General features: G+C 38.7%; 1 protein-coding gene across 2 annotated transcripts in view; it reads right to left on the reverse strand.

The window, feature by feature from the left end:
• PRKD1 (protein kinase D1) overlaps positions 1-17,899 on the reverse strand; it is a 65,882-nt gene extending 47,983 nt beyond the window's left edge. For both annotated transcript variants that reach the window (XM_054380682.1, XM_054380683.1), the window contains exon 1: positions 17,770-17,899. In XM_054380682.1, the coding sequence (XP_054236657.1) occupies positions 17,770-17,884 (115 nt within the window). In that variant the 5' untranslated portion in view covers positions 17,885-17,899. The remainder of the gene's footprint in view (positions 1-17,769) is intronic.
• Between the last annotated feature and the right edge of the window lie 233 nt (positions 17,900-18,132).

The raw sequence follows: 18,132 nt of genomic DNA on the forward strand, positions 1-18,132 counted from the left end.
CTCTAGCTTGTTCCTTGTGCATTAATGTTAAGAGAACCAAAAATCTGCATACCGATCAAAGAAAGGTTTTTAACTGGAGTGCTGGCAAGGCATGCTAATATTAAGGCCTATGACCTGGGCTCAGTTCCTTATGTGCACAAAACTCGTACTCTTAGGAAAAGCTTTTCCAATAATGCCCACAGAAACAATATGTTTCTCATCTCAAGTAGTCTAGGGATCTTTTAACATAGGCATTTGGAATATCACCATGTAGGATACTGTGTCTCCAATACTGTCAACCTTCTTTTTTTTTAATTTTTTGTTCAAATAATCCAAATCACTTAACAGGGTTTTTTTTACATCAGAATTTCATTTTCTTTTCCCAGAGTTACTCTGTTTCTAGTTTTCATAATAAGCCATGTTAAAAACCTTACTTAACTCATAAAATTGGTACTTCATGAAACACTCTGACATGTGAGAACATCCCAAATCTGAAACAAGATCGTTTAATGTTTATTTAACAATGTTAGGCCAAGCATTTCTTTCAGCCTCAAGGGCTTCCAACCACATAAGGATACTTTTCCAAGTTTGTTATTTTTCTACTTTTTTTTTAACATAGCAATCAAGTTCACTGCTAAGGCAAAGTTCAGTCTGTAATGGCAATGCTCTCCTCATTTTAGACGATAAATGGAATTCTTGTGATTTTACTTTGTGTATGACCTAAACTCAACCATCTTTTCTGTGAATACAGTAAGATCTTTTTCTGCAATTCCAGCTGAATCAAAGAATACACTGAAAGGCTCAAGCACTCTAACTTTCGAATACATGTTGATGTTATTTTAAATACAAAAGTATGTATTTATTCTTCACTTGTGCAAACAGAACAAAAGTACATTAACTTCTTCACTTATTTTGTATTGAAGATCATAGAACCATAGAATGGCTTAGGTTGGAAGGGACCTTAGAGATCACCTACTCCAATCGCCCCACCATGGGCAGGGATGTCTCTCAACTCAGCTGCTCAAGGCCTCATCCAACCTGACCTTAAAGACCCCCAGAGAGGAGGCCCCACAATTTCCCTGGGCAGCCTATTCCAAAGTCATACCACCCTCCTACTGAAGAATTTCTTCCTAAGATCCACTCTAAACCTACTCTCCCTTAGCTATCATTTTGCTTTGTCAGGACATGGATGCTGTGAAAGCAACTTTCTGGCTGACGTAAAACTCTGCGCTAAAAAAAAAAAGAGAAGGGGCTCCAAATATGCCTACAACAATATCCTGCAGAAAAGCTTGCAATATTATGCACTTAATTTGATACTGTTGCACTGTTAACTCCCAGACTAACTTGTCATCATCTATTTAAGCATTCCTAATATCACCAAAACACAGACATTGACAACTACAACAGTTTTGACAAGAATGTTTCATCAAATCTGTTAATGACCTGGCTGTTAATGGCTAGTGCTCCTTGTCCTGGGCTCAGGAGCAGATCTATCATTCAGCACAGCTGGAATGAGAACAAGAAGCCATTGCAACTCATGGAGGCAAGGTTCTGCTTTCAGAAAGAGGTAAATGATCACTGACCGTTTTGAGGTCAAGCTCAAAAAGGCTGTGAACAATTAGCAAAGCAACAGAGCTTCACATAATGGGAGCTGTGCTCTAGCATCCGTGCTTCTCATAGCATTAGAAACCACCAACCATGTGATTAGGGGTATCTTGCAGCTCTGAAAAATAGACAAAAGCAGCATGCTCTCAATCCTCCAGTGACAGAGAGAGGAAACTGAACCACCAACTACGAGGCTGACTGCACAGGGACTCTTTAGATTGGTAACACCATGAAGTTGGGGGCCTAAAAAGAATTGGAGGTGGAAAATAAAGGTCCTCAAAAAAGCAGCAGTCATCTCAGAAAGAACTGGGCCTGGAAAGCCAAAGGTGAACGTTCTGCTTAGAGGTAACATGCTGGAAGTGAGGGAAGATCCCAGAGATCAGGGAGATGGAGGCCAGGGAATGTTCATGTATTTTGGTTGATGACACCAAAAACTGGTAGCTGCGAGCAGTGGCATGGCACAAACGAACATGATTTGTGCCCAGCCTTCCCTGGCCAGCAGCTACCTCCTTACTGGGAGAGGCACTGAGGAGCTAGTAAATGTAAGGCTTGGAAGGAAGCAAATGAGCTGACGTAGAAGGCATAAAAATAAGATAAAAACTTTGATCTCTTTGGTTCTTAAATAAACTCCAGTATCCAGATCCACTACAGGCTGTGGTTATATTGTCTCATCCATAAAGTGAGATTAAAGCCATAAACTGTAGGAGATAATAAAGCATGACATCATCTGTCTAGTGCTAGCTCAGACTTTTAACAAGAGTTTTCATAGAGAGTAACATTTATGAGTCAACATGCATGATTCATCTCTACATTCTGAATATTTAAAGTTCAATTTTAATGTACTTCTACTCATTTGAGAATGATTTCACAGTTTCAAATCTACAGACTACACAACAAGGTAGGTTTTATGTTGATTTGAAATCCCAGCACAGAATTCTTTCTTTATGAATTCATGTATTTTTCACCTAAGTGGAAAAAAACAGCAATACCTCAGTTCACAGATTCAGGCCTTGTTAATCATAAAATTACACTGAAGAGGTATTGATTTAACATAGGAAAACAAAATTAAATACTTCACAAGTTTACTAGAGCTATTCATGCAGTGTTCAAAATCCTCTCTGACTACTGGCAATAAGGAGCAGGTCCAAATTAAAAATAAAGCTTCTTGTTCCTTTTCCATGCTCAGACTGACCTAAATTAATATTATATAATAAACGCTGCAAGTCTTTTACATCTTTATTTCCACTAACTTCATTTTGTAAGTTCTTCACAGTTCCTTTCCAAGGCTTCTGAAAAAAAATCAAGGTAATAGATTACATGGTGACTGTCAGAATTACACTGCTCAAAAAGAAGTAGTAGCACTTGTAAAACTTACTAATTCCTTTCAGTGTCTTTCATAAGAGTTTAAGAGAATGGTTTGTTATATGGTGAATAAATGTTGATGGCTAAATTTGTAAGTAAAATGGAATTAAAAATACAATCATATGCTAAACTCACTGAGGTACCTCTGTACATTAAAGAGAAGACTAGAAAAGAGAAGAAGGAACAATGCTTAGCTTAACGATGTTAAGTAATGGAGAGTTTTGCACATGAAGTGCCCATGATGACATAACCTAGAAGAAATAAATGAATGATTGCTCTCAACTGTGGTTAATTTTTTTTAATAGATTGCAACAACTCAGGAATGACTCATCATGGAAACACCTCCAGTGCCTGGCCAGGTAGATCTGAAGATCAAAAAGATAAGCAAAATGTTTAATGTATATGACTGCTCTACTGAAAAATGAAAGCATTCTATTGATTTAATAAGTTTCCTCAGGATTTCAGCTATACACAAAAATAAAAGGGATGGAAATTAAAACTGGGAAATGGTTACACTACTGTTCCTCACTTGACCTTCTTTGTTCAGTTTCTGCAAGAACAACCTAAAAAGCTGTACAATGACAGAGAACTGACAGATGCAAAAAAACACTGGAGGCATGGAAGAGACTTCCATATATGGAGAAACTAAAAGACTGGAAGTGTTTCATTTGGAGAGGAAATGAGTAAGAGCACCAGATTCAAGAAGAGGAAGAAGTCAAACAAACGAACCGGGAAACAAACATAACCCCTGTAGTATAACCATCTGCAGCAACACACTAGAGTGATAGAGGTGTCCCTGCCCATGGCAGGGGGGTTGGAAATAGATGAACCTTGAGGTCCCTTCCAACCATAACAATTCTATGATTCTACGATAGGAGTCTCCATGTCTTGAAGGCAGGCAGGCTTTCCAAATTTCCATTTGGCAACAAGTTACACCTTAACTAGATTAACAGAAACATTCTTGGGGCCTCTTTTAAGAGCTGGAACAAGCCAGATTTCAGTTGAAATGACAATGCCTCCAGGCTTGACTCACACTACCATCCAGATATAAAAACCAGCAGACTGCAACTTGTGGCAGTTCCTGAATCTCTTCCTCCTTAGTTTCCCTTATATTCCCCAAGGAAAGCAGGTTTGCTTGCTTGTGCTCAAACCTGCTTTAGCTATACACATCTCAAGCACCTCCTAAAAGAAGATGTGTATCTTACCATAAAGGGTTGCAAACATAATCTATTAGAAATAACCAGGAGAATGTGTATTGCTGTTTTTTCTTTCTAACTACTGAAGACAGCACTCAGCCAGTGAAAGCAAATTTGATGAGTCTGCAAAAAGGGGTGCACAAACCCATGGGTGTGTACAAGACAATCTATTAGGGTTCAGGAATAAAATACTAGAGCTTCAGCAGCACATGCAAGCTGGAAATAAATAAATACATAAATAAACAAACAAACATATATTGGGGATTATGCTAAAAATGTTAACTGATGGGATGCACAATCAAAAAAAATATCTCTGTTCTATAGGACTTTGCACCTCTACCTTTAAGAAAAGCTCATGCCCAAGTTTCATACACCATAGAGAAAGAAAGGACTAAATAGAGTAAATACATTTGTAAAACAGTAAACAGAGTTGATTCATTCTCTGATGAAAATATGTTTTTGCATTAACATGCACTTTTCTCCATCAATCAATGCCTTTTTAATTATAAGCAATTCATATTGATTCAGAGCCCCAGTTAGATGATACTGTCACATTAAAGGTCCAAATAAGCACAGAAATGCCCATTAAAATGTAGGACAACGTACCACAGACTCCCATTTTCATTCATTACCTCTGTCTTTTGAAAAAGGATTAGCTGAAGTGGGGGCTGCTGAAGTACCATACTTAGATAATCTATTGAGCTGATATTACAAAGTGAGCTGTGCTAGACTCAGCCAAAATAAGAACAGGTAAAACCTTCTAAAGCGTGAATGTGATGTTTATCATATCAAGAAAACTGATTAAAAATGAGTAAGAAAGGAAAAAAAATGCCTCATCCAAATGCGGACAAGATATTTTAACTAAAATAAAGGGAGTTTAAGTTCAGAGGTTTTAACATATCTGTTTACTATAACATAAAATGAACATGAAGAATTAACAAGATCTACTTTAGAAGCTGGTAGGCTTTGTTGCAATCACAGGATCACAGGATCAGAAGATGTCAGGGGTTGGAAGGGACACAAAGAAATCATCGAGTCCAACCCCCCTGCCAGAGCAGGACCATACAATCTAGCTCAGGTCACACAGGAATGCATCCAGACAAGCCTTGAAAGCCTCCAGAGCAGGAGACTCTACAACCTCTCTGGGGTGCCTGTTCCAGTGCTCTGCGACCCTTACAGTAAGGAATTTCCCCCTTGTGTTGGGGTGGAACCTCCTGTGCTGCAGCTTACATCCATTGCTCCTTGTCCTATCACAGGGAGCAAGTGAGCAGAGCCTGTCCCCTCCCTCCTGACACCCAGCCCACAGATATTTATAAACATTTATTAAATCCTCTCTAAGTCTTCTCTTTTCCAGACCAAAAAGCCCCAGGTCCCTCAGCTTCTCCTCATAAGGCATGTGGTCTAGTCCCCTACAGCTGAAATGAATGCAACTGTAATGAACTGTAATGAACTTCAATCCTACCTTTCCTGGAAAGCTGGTTATATAACTTATTGATGCATAATAATTAAAATCATGTAATTTCTTATTCTATTCTAATCATAACAACACAGAAAATCCACAGGCATTGAACTTATCCCTGTTAAACTCACGCAACTTTAAAATCTTTCTTTTCAGTGAAATCTTGTGGTAAGAATACAAAAGCATGGGAATGATTGAATTAAGACTGAAATCTACTAAACCTGGAATCCTGCCTTTCAAAGAGGAGTTCTCAAAGCAACACCAGCATCTAGTGGTATGTCCCCAAACCACCATCTCAGTTGACCATGCCTTGCAGCAAAAGGATTCTCTGAAGCAGAGAGGTCACAAAAACAGATGGCACAAGGGCAATGACAGTACAAGCATTTTCTGTTTTGTCTCTATTCCCTTCCTAAGAATTCCAAGGCTTGTATTTCCTTTTCTTGACTGGTATTGACCACTAAGATGAAATTTCAAAATTATAACTTGAACTTCTCAATTTTTGGTAGGCACCACCTAGCTCTGAACCCCTTGGTACACAGATATATAAAAAGAAAAAAAATCATGAAATTCCCAACATTTCATATTGATCTACAACAAATTCCATTTGGGGTGATACCGACACTTTGCTAATGTGCTTTCCAGATCATGTATGTCTGTATTTAGTAGACCTAAGAGACTCTGCTAAGTGAGCTGCTTACACTGGGAAAACAACGTGTATTTCTACCCTTTCTTTACTAGATCACAAACAGTTACTTATCCACTTGAGCTTCTCTCCTCTTTTCTTCAAGAAACCACAGGTGGGGAGGCGGTGGAAGCCCTATCCCTGGATGTTTCTAAGGTCAAGGTGGATGTGGTTCTGGAACCTCCTATCTAGTGGAAAGTGTCCCTGCCCGTGGCAGCAGGGGTTGGAACTAGATGATCCTTGAGGACCCTTCAAACCCTGACAATTCTGTGATTCTGTGATAGTTTCTTTAGCAGTCTTTGGAAAGAAAAGGGTTTGTATGACCTCTGAAAAAGCAAGTGTGCTATCTCAACTGAACAGAAAACTTGATATTGTCATTACACAGCACAAAACTAAATTGGAAATGTGTTATCTCCAATGCCTGGACAGTTAAAGCTGTACAATGCAGCCTGTATCAACTTGCAGTGGATCAGGGACCTCGTAAAAAGATCCCAACAGAAAAACCTGTGTGGCCTCTGGCAAGGAAAAGTCATCTTCCCTACAAATACTTTTTTTCCAACACTTAGTTTATTATTTTTTAAATCTAAATACAAAAAGGCATTTTCTATGATTGCCAAAAAATGAAGCTTTAAAAACGACACCTGAAATCTTGACATGACTGAGAAATTTAGAGCTCAAAAAAGCTTGCTTAAAAACGCAAAGGTAATTTTGTTCCTATAAAGAAATACTGCTTTCCTGCAAAATCACTTTCACAAAATCTTGCTATTAATTCAGATTTTCTGCTGCTGAAATTATCACTAAATTTATACTAAAAACATATAGAAATACTCAAGGAAGAATAACTAGCATGGCCTGTTATTTCTATAGGAGCAGTACAAGCAAAGTGGACACAGTAACTGCTTTCCCTAGCTAACACCTGCCTGTTGCATATCACTTTACTCAGCCAGAGTAACTTTACTCACCCATTCCCTCCTGCAGCAGAAAGAAAAGAATGGTAAGGCAAGGTCAGAAAGGTTCTGCTGATGCAGAAAAAAGTAGAAGTCTTGAAGAAAAGAAAATGAAGCAAAAACAGAAACAAAAAAGGAAGCAGTCTTTTTAAACCTAAGAACTTCAAGCACAAAAAGTCATCTATCTGAAATTCTTGATCCAAGAACGATGTAAGCTGATGAACAGTGGGGGATACAAAATCAATCTACTTTAACATAATCAGTAATAAACCTTATTTCTACAGAAATAGGAAAAGAAATATGACAGCTAGAGACAACTTAAAAGGGCATATTGTAAAAGAGACTATCTTAGGGAGGATAGAGAAGGCACTTGTGTTTCTCAAAGACACCAGGAAAAGAGCCTGTTAGCAAAGCTATGAAGGATGCTTTTCAATCACAATGAGGCAAAATCAAAGACTGTGACCACTTAGGCAAGTACTGTAAAATTACGTTCAAAGGTATAAGATCATAAAGTTTATCTCAAGTAGCTGGTAGTCAAACTAACACTGTAATCCAGTTACATGTTGACATATGGCATTTACTATAATTGTATAGTTTTCCACAGCTTTCATTCAGTTCAATGTATTTTACAAGACATTATAAGCCACACTGAATCCAAATAAATTGTCTGCATCTAATGATTAGGTGGTGTAACATCTATGTGACAATAAACCAAAACCAGCTTCTTAACAAAGCAATGGATCAATTCCTGCCTTCATCAGCTCAGCAATAGAACATAAAAGCGCTGCTATCTGACTTCCTAGCTTCAAGAATCGTGTCAAGTTGAGCACAATTGCTCACAGCAAGCAGATGAAGTACATTCTGCTAATTCAAACAAGATGCTAATGTTTCATCATCTGCCTTCCAGCAGCAGGCAAAAGGCTCTTAAATTCCAATGTAATTTAGCCCCAGTAAAAAGATAAAAATTTTACAAGCAAACGCATATTAAAGTTGAAAATATATTATTTTTTTTCCTCTATAAAACATGAAAAGACTTGGCAAATTTACACAGCAGTTTTTAATAAACCTTCCTGAGTTAGGTATGGCATTGGACATGAACTATGCTATGCTGGCAAGAATCTAAGTCTGAAGGCATTGAAAGTAATCGTTTCCTTGAAGTCCTCAAAAAAACAGAACTCAAGACATTGAGCCACAGCAACTCTCATTTGTCAGCTCATTCTGTGGAGTCTGTGCTTCCACTTAAAGGAAAACTGGCACAAATACACAGATGAAGTGGTGGTGGTTACATCTACAGACAGCTTGAAAAACCAACTTCAATGCTTTCTTCATCTTAGAAAGCAGTTAACTCTACATTCCAGATCACAGTATCACAGCATGGTAGGGGTTGGAAGGGACCTCTGGAGATCAGAGTCCAACCCCACTTCCAAGGCAGGTTCACCTAGAGGAGGTCACACCACAAAATGTCCAGGCAGGCTTTGAATCTCTCCAGTCATGGAGATTTCACCACTTCTCTGGAAAGGTTGTTCCAGGGCTCTGTCACCCTTAAAATAAAGTTTCTTCTCGTGTTTAGATGGAACTTCTTCTGCTCAAGTTTGTGCCTGTTACCCCTTGTCCTGGGCAGCACTGAGAAAAGGCTGGTCCCATCCTCCTGACACCCATCCTTTAAGTATTGATCAGATCTCTCCCTTAATAACTTAATGTAAAAGCTTCTTAACTATTTTAACTTCTTCTGAAAGAAAGGGTATGAAAGATTGTACCTCCCAATTATTAATGTGCCCTTATTGGCACTAAGAAACAGTATTTTTTAAGGCTAGTCAAACAGCTTCAAAAACTAGGAATTAAGTTAAAGAAGTGAGTTTATCAGAGCAAGCACAATCCATTCTGTTCAAATCTGTTGTGAATTTGACATCATTATTTTGGTGATTCACATTTGCATGCTTTATTTCATGAGTGGAACACAAAAGCTTGCTTTTCATAGGTCCAGTTGAAGCTTGTAGCAAATACTACTTAATCTCATCAAGACCGAAGAACACTTTTTAACTTAAGGTCACCTTACATAAATTTACTTTCTTTTTCTTGAGCAAACAGACTGCGTTTTAGAGAGGGACCTACAAAGATGTAACTTTTGTTTTCTCTTCCTTTCAGTGTTTTTGAATAACTGACTGACTACTCACGTACAGCCATCTTTGATTATAACTGACTGCAAGTTCTGTACCTTGCTTCTTGGTCTGGGCTGTCTACTAATTTTTGACTGTATTCTAATCAAAAGAAACCCTTCCTACAATTATAGCTTGATAAAATCCTTTCTCCAGAGATCCTTTTTGAGTCTGAAATGCAATTTAACTAAGTAAATGTTGGATTCAATGAACACATTGGTGGAGATTTCCACAGCACTTTCTTTTGTGCAGCAGGAGACTGGATGAACTTTTGTAACACTGTGAAGAAGGAATGAAATAGAAAATGCACATCTAAGAAAACAGCAACACAGCACACAATACACTGATGACAGAAGGGCATGATACTGATCAATGAATGACTATGAATGCAGCCTAATCAACCAGCTGGGTTCAACACACAGAACTGTGGGTTAAATACATTTCTGAAGTGTCCCCGTATCTCCCATACAAACACTATCAGAATAACATGCAGTCAACCGAAACAAGTGTTAAAACAGATAATATTTTAAAATACATGAAAGGAAGAAAACAATATAAGAGGCAAAAATAAAACTGTATTTGTGAGGACTACTAGCATTCATAATGAAAGTTCCCTTTTCCTCTTTTAATGTGCAGCAGACTGAATCTGTAACTCATCAGGCCCTTTTGCTTCCACTCTCATAGTAGTGCTTGATCTTTCACTTACAAAATGCCAGAATCTATACTGACACTCAGCAAGATTCATCTGGCTAACTGCAAGAGCCTGTGCTTATTTCCTCTGGACCAGTCAGCAGACAGACACACAACATTAGTTCAGTCAGTTATGAGATTCTTACACTCCATTAAAACCTGACTGCATAATGCACCAGTGCAACATGCAAACAATAATGTTCATTATGAATAGAGAAGCACAGCAGGTGCTGCATTCTGAGCTGACTAAATTTCTTGTGTTTCACAAACCTCTGGTTCTACCACAAACTGTTTCAGTTATACTGTATGGCATCTGCAGGTACAGTTTTCTTCCTTAAAGGGGACTAAACTGCTTCAGCTACAATAAGCAACTCCCAACTATAAATTTTACTAGATAAATATTTTTATCTTTCAAGAACTTGTAATAGAAGATCTAAACCAGAAGTTGATCATAGAATCAGAATCGTTTCAGTTGTAAAAGACCTCCAAGGTCATCAAGTCCAACCATCAACCTAAGACCACCATGGCCAATAAACCACATCCCAAACTGCCATGTCCAGGTGTTTCTTGAACAGTGCCAGGGATGCTTACTCCACCATCTCCCTGGACATCCTGTTCCAATGCCTCAGAACCCTTTCAGTAAAGAAATGCTTCCTAATATCCAACCTAAACTTCCCATGGTGCAACTTGAGGCCATTTCTTCTCACTCTGTCACCTGGTACAAGGGAGAAGAGACCAAACCCCCACCTCACTCCAACCTCCTTTCAGGGAGTTGAAGGTCTCCCCTTAGCCTCCTCCTCTCCAGACTAAACAACCTGAGTTCCCTCAGCCACTCCTCAGAAGATTATTCTCTAAATCAAGTATGCACATCAATATACCTACGTTCTCTAGTGTTATGTTTACAACTTTTCCCCAGAGAAGAATACAAGGTTATTAATTAATGAAGACCCATAAATGAAGGATAAGAAGATTTTATTCCTTAAATTGCCAAGAACATAAGTACAGTAAGGCAAAAAAATGAATCACAGGTTATCTAGCCTTTGTTAATAACCTTGCAATTAAGTAAACTGCAATGAAACTAGAAAATGCACATTATTAGGATATGGACTGATTGTACAACCCAATAGTATCAGGACTGACAGTCTGGCTTTATCTCCCCTGACCAGTATTGACACATGCAATAAAACACAAATGCAGTGGCTCAGTACAGCTTCTGACATCAGATATCAGTGCCTCAGGGGATGTTTACCCACAGCACACTGAGTTTTCAGCAGCAAAGCTGTAGCAGTAACAGTGGTCTACTGCCTCTTTCAGACATGCTGTGATGGTTTGAAACTGTCTTTTTAATTTTTCCTTGCAAAGTTCAGAACAGAGAAAGTGAAATAGTGTAAATAAGTCACTATTGGGTGTAAGAAAGCAAAATAACGATTGTTCTAAACACTTCCATTGGATAGATAGAAATGTTTAAGAACTATTACCCAAAACAAAGCAGGCATTCTGCACATTCTGCGTTCTGCAGTGGGGGCAGTTGCTGGGCTGTCTGGCTGCTGTTTTCTTCTTCTTCTCTTCTGGCTGAAGATAACAGGTACTGACCTTGGCAGCTAAGTTAACAACTTTCTTCTCTAACTAACTCTGCTTTCTGTCCAAGGGGGGGTCTCGGGGGAAGCTCCTGGGAGAGGGAGGCCCCTTTGGGAAGGGTCCCCTTTTTGGGGGAAGCAAAGGGAGATTGATTGTGCTTTTCTGTTGATTGTATATATTTGTAAATGTTGTGAATTTTGTGTATTTGTACATATTCATTGCATTTCATCATAGATTGTAGATTCTGCTTTGTAAATACAGCTTTCATTTGCTTCCAGACTGGGCTAGCCTGGTAATTGTCGGGGGGGGGGAGTGGGGGGTGGGGAATTTCAGCTCACACTGAAACACATGCCATTCAAAAATAACTGCCATAACATACCTTGAATTTTCAGAATTATAGAATGCAAATTCTGTTTAGATACTTGTTGTGGTAGGTTGAAATTACCCCCCAACTAATCTGGAGAATTAACCCCAAAATAAAATTGCCAGACCAGCTCAGACTGGGATGGAAGCAAATGAAGCTGTATTTACAAGCAAACTAAAATCTAGAAACATGAAATGCAATGGATATGTACAAAATATACAATATTTGCATGTATTTACAATTTATAAACAACACAAGGATCCCCCCTGGACAAAATCAGGGGGCTACCAATAGCTCCCCTCTCTCTGTTCCCTTCCCCCCTGTACAAGGGAAAAAGAGAAAAAAAAGTTCAAGGCATATCCAAAATATTAAGTATCATGAAAAAAATCTTACAGGCCTGCATTTAGGTAGAATTTGGGTTTTTTTAATTAAAGAGAGATGACCCATCTTCAGCTTATTTGTGATACATGTGAAACTGTCTGAATACATTTCAACAAAAAACTGCCTGCATTAGTTTGAATACTTCCCTGAACACTACAAACTGGCTATATACTTCTTGCTCTTCTCCAGTGTTGCCAAAATGGAAACACCTTCCTCTCCTCCATGCTCTTGTGAGACCCCACCTCAAATACTGCATCATGTTCTGGTGTCCCCATTTTAAGGACACAGAGCTGTTGGAGTGAGTCCAGAGGAGGCTACAAAGGTAATCCAAGGGCTGCAAAACCTCTGCTGAAAGGATAGGCTGAGGGAGCAGGGCTTTTCAGCCTAGAGAAGTCTCCAGTGGGACTGCAGAGCTGCCTTCCAATACCTGAAGGGATCCTACAGGAAGGCTGCAGAGGGACTTTTCATAAAGACATAGCAATAGGACAAGAGGGAATGGTTTGCAGCTGAGGGCAAGTAGGTTTAGACTGAATCTCAGGAAGAAGCTCTTCAGTACAAGGGTGGTGAGACTCCAGAATGGGTTGCTCAGGGAGGTTGTGGATGCCTCCTCCCTGGGGGTGTTCAAGGCCAGATTGGATGAGGCCTTGAGCAGCTGAGTCTAGTTGAGAGGCATCCCTGCCCATGGCAGGGAGGCTGGAGTAGATGATCTCTGAGGTCCCTTCCAAACTAAGCATTCTGTACTTCTATGACACTGTGGAAACGAACTGTTGCATTTAGTTAAGGCTCACCTGTGGGAGGACACTGATGCTCTTGAGGAAGAAATGTGTTATATTTCTTGTATAACTCAAGACATCAAACTGAAGGCTTCCACTTGTAATGTAATCAGCACTCACACCATGACATATTAAGCAAGTTTTATTTGCTGTCCTTTGCATTCAGAGGTAAACAATGCCTTCTGAGCAAAATGTTGTCTAGTGAAAAACTCTGATTTGACACCAGATGATTGTAACTAAATCCAGCGATTTTTGCTGTTAAAGTTCCTGTGGAGCAAATCCTTCCCAATTCTGTAATATTGGAAAGGGTGCTTCAAGACTTGTCTTTTACTTACTCCTGCTGTAGTGTTTTGGAGCTGATACTATAATACAGAAAACATGTCTTAGCAATTACTTCTCACAGGAAACTCCTGCAGCAGGACAGGATGAAGACTGAAAGCAGGCACAAGTTGATGAAAGCTGGGATTCCAGCATCAGGAAATCACAGTGAGGAATCTGGTATGACAGTGTAACTGAAAAGGTGCAAACAATTGATCCATCCCTTCTCAGGGTATGTTTCAGGGTATGTTAAATTCCTTGACATATCACCAACTGATGAATCAATGTTCTCCACTCTTCTCCTCTGGCAAACTTCATGTTGTTGCCAAGGTTTCATAATAAGATCTCTACATATCTAGATAGGTACAGCTGGGTTTGGTTAGTTTTTTTGCTGGTTTTGTGGGGGGTTTTGCTTGCTTTGTTTTCTAAAGCTGGTTTCAATGTTTTATTTAAAGATCACAACCATTGGTTTAAGAAGCAGCTTGCATCAATTAGCTACATCACTTTTAAACCTCATATGTACAATTGCACTAGGAGAAAGGCATGTGTGTAATCTACAAAGGCAAATTGCATAAAGAGGTATGAGGAGTAAAATATTTCTTGCTGAATTCATAACACTGTAATTAGAGAGGGAAAAGAGACCTTGATTCCAGAACTCCACAAACTCCATACTCAAGAATTGGATCTCCATGAAGCCCCATGGATTATCAAAGCAGTACCACAAGAAAACATTTGTAATTTTTGGAGAAAAATTGGGAAAACTTGTGAGTAAACTTTATAAGAGAAGTTGTGACATCTCACATGTTCTTTTGCAGTACCTTAGTAAAGTAATAAGCAAAAGAACTGATTGCCTTCAACAGTCAAATCTGGATAATCTTTTAATGCATTTGTTGCTTGAAACAGTAAAATCATAATGCTTAAAATTTTCTTTGGAGTTTTTCAGAGACAACAAGCTAATGAAGTTAAGATTTTTAAAATTCAGAAATGCTATAACTACAGAATCAGTATCACATCCTATTTCCTGTAAGACCATTAACATGCAAAACATTACAATATACTTAGTTCTCAATATATCACAATATCACATAGGCATTTTGCATTGTAAATTTCTTCATGATACAACAATAATCTTCATATATGGATTTCCTCCATTACAATGGCCTTCTAAAAGATCTGGATCATCTAAATTCTATTTCCTTTTTCTTTTTTTTTTTTTCCCAATCCATCATGACGCAGTCCTATGGTTGCACATCTTTTGATAGGATTGATACAGTCAGTGAATTGTAAAAGGGAAACAGTACATCACAGAAATTCTGTAATTCAGTAACAAGAAAGTAATAAACAAAAATCAATTTATTTCCTGAGTCCATCACAAATAAACCCAGAAAAAATTATTTATATATATATATATATACACACACACACATATATATATGTGTATATATATATCATCAATACTGCCAACAACTGGGTAACAGAATTATTAGCAAGTGTCCAATAGTGCACTTTGGGGATTTACCTTTAGTTAAAATATGGTTAATAGAATACAATAGGATAATACTCTACTACATTAAAAATTTCAGGCCTTCAGTCATGCTCTTAAACAGTATAGTTCTCCTTTATCACTTGCAAATATCACATGAAGTGCTGCTCTTGAATATTTAAACAGCTACTTGTTTAATTTTGGTCAACTGGATGAGATGTAGTCTCTATTTCAAAGGCATATAAGCAATGCATCAAATAAAGCACTAAATTCCTTGCTGATTTTTTTCCACTGCAACTGATTTACTTATCTGGAGTGATTATTTTCTCTGGGAAACGTGAAATGGAGATTACTCGTATCTTTTCAAAAGGGGAAAATTTGTTTCCTGATATGGAAAAAACAATGACTTGGAGGAATGACTTGCATTATTCCTTATTGTACTTCTTCCTGTTCTAATCAAAGAGTATGGAATGGGGTCCTAAACAAGAAAACTACATTCAGAAGCTCAGTTGGTTTAGATTAGGTGACCTAACTCTGACCTCCACCCTTCTGAGCATCATTAGGACTTTGGCTTTCTCTTCACTAATCCTATACTCTTCTACAGAACCTTCTACTTTCATAGGACATCTCCAGCATCTGAAGCATCTTTCCAGAACTGTGTGCTCCAACTGCAAAAATAAAGCCCTTCATCCATCTTCTAAGCTTTATCATAGAATCAACCATATTGGAAAAGACCTCAGAGATCATCAAATCCAACCTATTATTTAATACCTAACACCTCCTGACAACTAAACCATGGCTCCAAGAGCCACATCCAATCTTTTTTTGAACACCCCCAGGGATGGTGACCACCTCCCTGGGCAGCACATTCCACTGGCCAATTACTCTTTCTGTGAAGAACTTTCTCCTCACCTCCAGCCTAAACTTCCCCTGGCGCAGCTTGAGACTGTCCTTTTGTTCTGCCACTGGTTGCCTGGGAGAAGAGACCAACCCCACACCTGGCTACAGCCTCCTTTGAAGTAGTTGTAGAGAGCAATAAGGTCTCCCCTAAGCCTCCTCCTCCCCAGGCTAACCAACCCCAGCTCCCTGAACTTCTCACAGGGCTTCTGCTCAAGACCTCTCCCCAGCCTCCTTGCCCTTTTCTGGACACATTCAAGTATCTCAGTGTCCTTCTTAAATTGAGCCCAGAGCTGGACATAGTACTCAAGGTGTGGTCTAACCAGTGCTGATTATGTGTCAAATAGTATCTTTACATCTTTACAATTCCAGCCTTCACTCTTCTGCATACCCTTGTAAACTTTGCATCTTATCCCTTTTTACATCAAAGCTTTTGCCAAGTCCTACCGACACCTAACAGCATCCCTAGATTTCCTCTATATTCCAGTCACATAACTTGTGTTTATTTCCTACTTCACTTAAAGTAATCTACCCTTGATGACTCCTCTGTTGGCCAAACACACTCCTTAAACCCATTTGCCATCTCATTGCCTTCAAAATTTGGCCTTTCACATCGCGATCACTTGCTCTACATCTCTTCTAACATTCATTTTTGGGTTTTGCATGAATTTATCAGCTTGTCTCCTTTGACTTTTACATTTCCTAGGCTATGAATAGTTATTTTATTTTGTTCCACCTTTTCACCTTCCATACCATCATTTATACCTGTCACACAATCAATAATCCTTTACAAGAAGCATCCATCACTTCTCTTGAACAGCCGTCCATAAATAATATGTACTTCCATAATATTATTTGCTTTCCTACCTAGAATTTAAATTTTTCTCTTGCCTTCCTTTACTAATCTTAAAAATAAGTCATGTATGGAGTCTGAGCAGTCCTGCCAGGGCTTTGAAAAAGAAGTTAACCCAGTTTCCAGTGGACATTGTCATGACACTTCATATAAGGTGAAAACTAAAAATCCTTACTTTAAAAGCCAGGTCACTGCTAGCAAGACTGGCACTGACAATTCCTCCACAGGTAATTATGAACTGATTGTATCAACTAATAGGAAAATGTACACTCTAACCAATTAAGTATTAATTGGATATATGAAGACCAGTTCCAATTTTCAAGCTACTCTGTTCACAGAATCACAGGATCACAGGATGTTAGGGGTTGGAAGGGACCCAAGGAGATCACCAAGTCCAACCTTAAGGAGAACCATACAATCTAGGTCAGGTCACAGAGGAATGCATCCAGACAAGCCTTGAAAGTCTCCAGAGAAGGAAACTCCACAACCTCTCTGGGTGGCCTGTTCCAGTGCTCTGTGACCCTTACAGTAAAGAAGTTCCCCCTTGCGTTGAGGTGAAACCTCCTGTGGTGCAGCTTACATCCATTGCTCCTTGTCCTGTGGCAGGGAGCAAGTGAGAAGAGCCTGTAGCAAGTGGGAAGAGCCTGTTAATTAAGTAAATGTTAAAATATCTGCTGCATTTGTTGTTGCTTGTTGTATTTTGTTTCCACTGTGCTTCTTTGAAAAGTGTTGTGCTGCTACACAGGATGATTTTTTCCTCTGAAACTGTGGAACATACATCTTCTAAATTGCTTATTAAAATTAACTTGTTGCTTAACTAGTAATATGGGCATGACATTTATGGAAATTATACAGTGCAATAGATAATATAAGTTAATAAAAAAACAGTAGGCATAATATGCCCACATACATCTGAAAAAAGATTTTGACTGAGGGTAGGTGTATGTCCATGCAAACAAAATTTCCTTCCTGGGATTTTAAAATACTGTGGATATTTTCAGGTGCAAAAGCATGACAGTAACAATTTTCATTGTTTTTTTAGTTACCTGATAAGACAACTTCAACTAGGTCTCCTTCTTGGATATCTGCAGCTGATTTCACCAGCTGGAGAATGTTTTCAGAGGCAGGGTCATGGCGGAAGAGCAGAATCTTGTCGTACATTCCATAGAACCCACACTCAGGAAACTGCAAATACAACCCATAAGAATTTATTGTATTGTAAAATACATAGCTGTAAAATTCAGTTAGTGTGTAATTAAATTTTAAGGGCACACTAGATAATTCCTCTGATTAGTACCAAATGTGATACGTATTTTTTTCATTTATGACAATAATTATTACTATATTCTGAGTATCACAGACTCTCAGAATGTTAGGGGTTGGAAGGGACCTTTAGAGATCAAGCCCGC

This window comes from Indicator indicator, chromosome 4, assembly GCF_027791375.1.
Source record: "Indicator indicator isolate 239-I01 chromosome 4, UM_Iind_1.1, whole genome shotgun sequence".
NCBI classification, from domain to species: Eukaryota; Metazoa; Chordata; class Aves; order Piciformes; family Indicatoridae; genus Indicator; species Indicator indicator.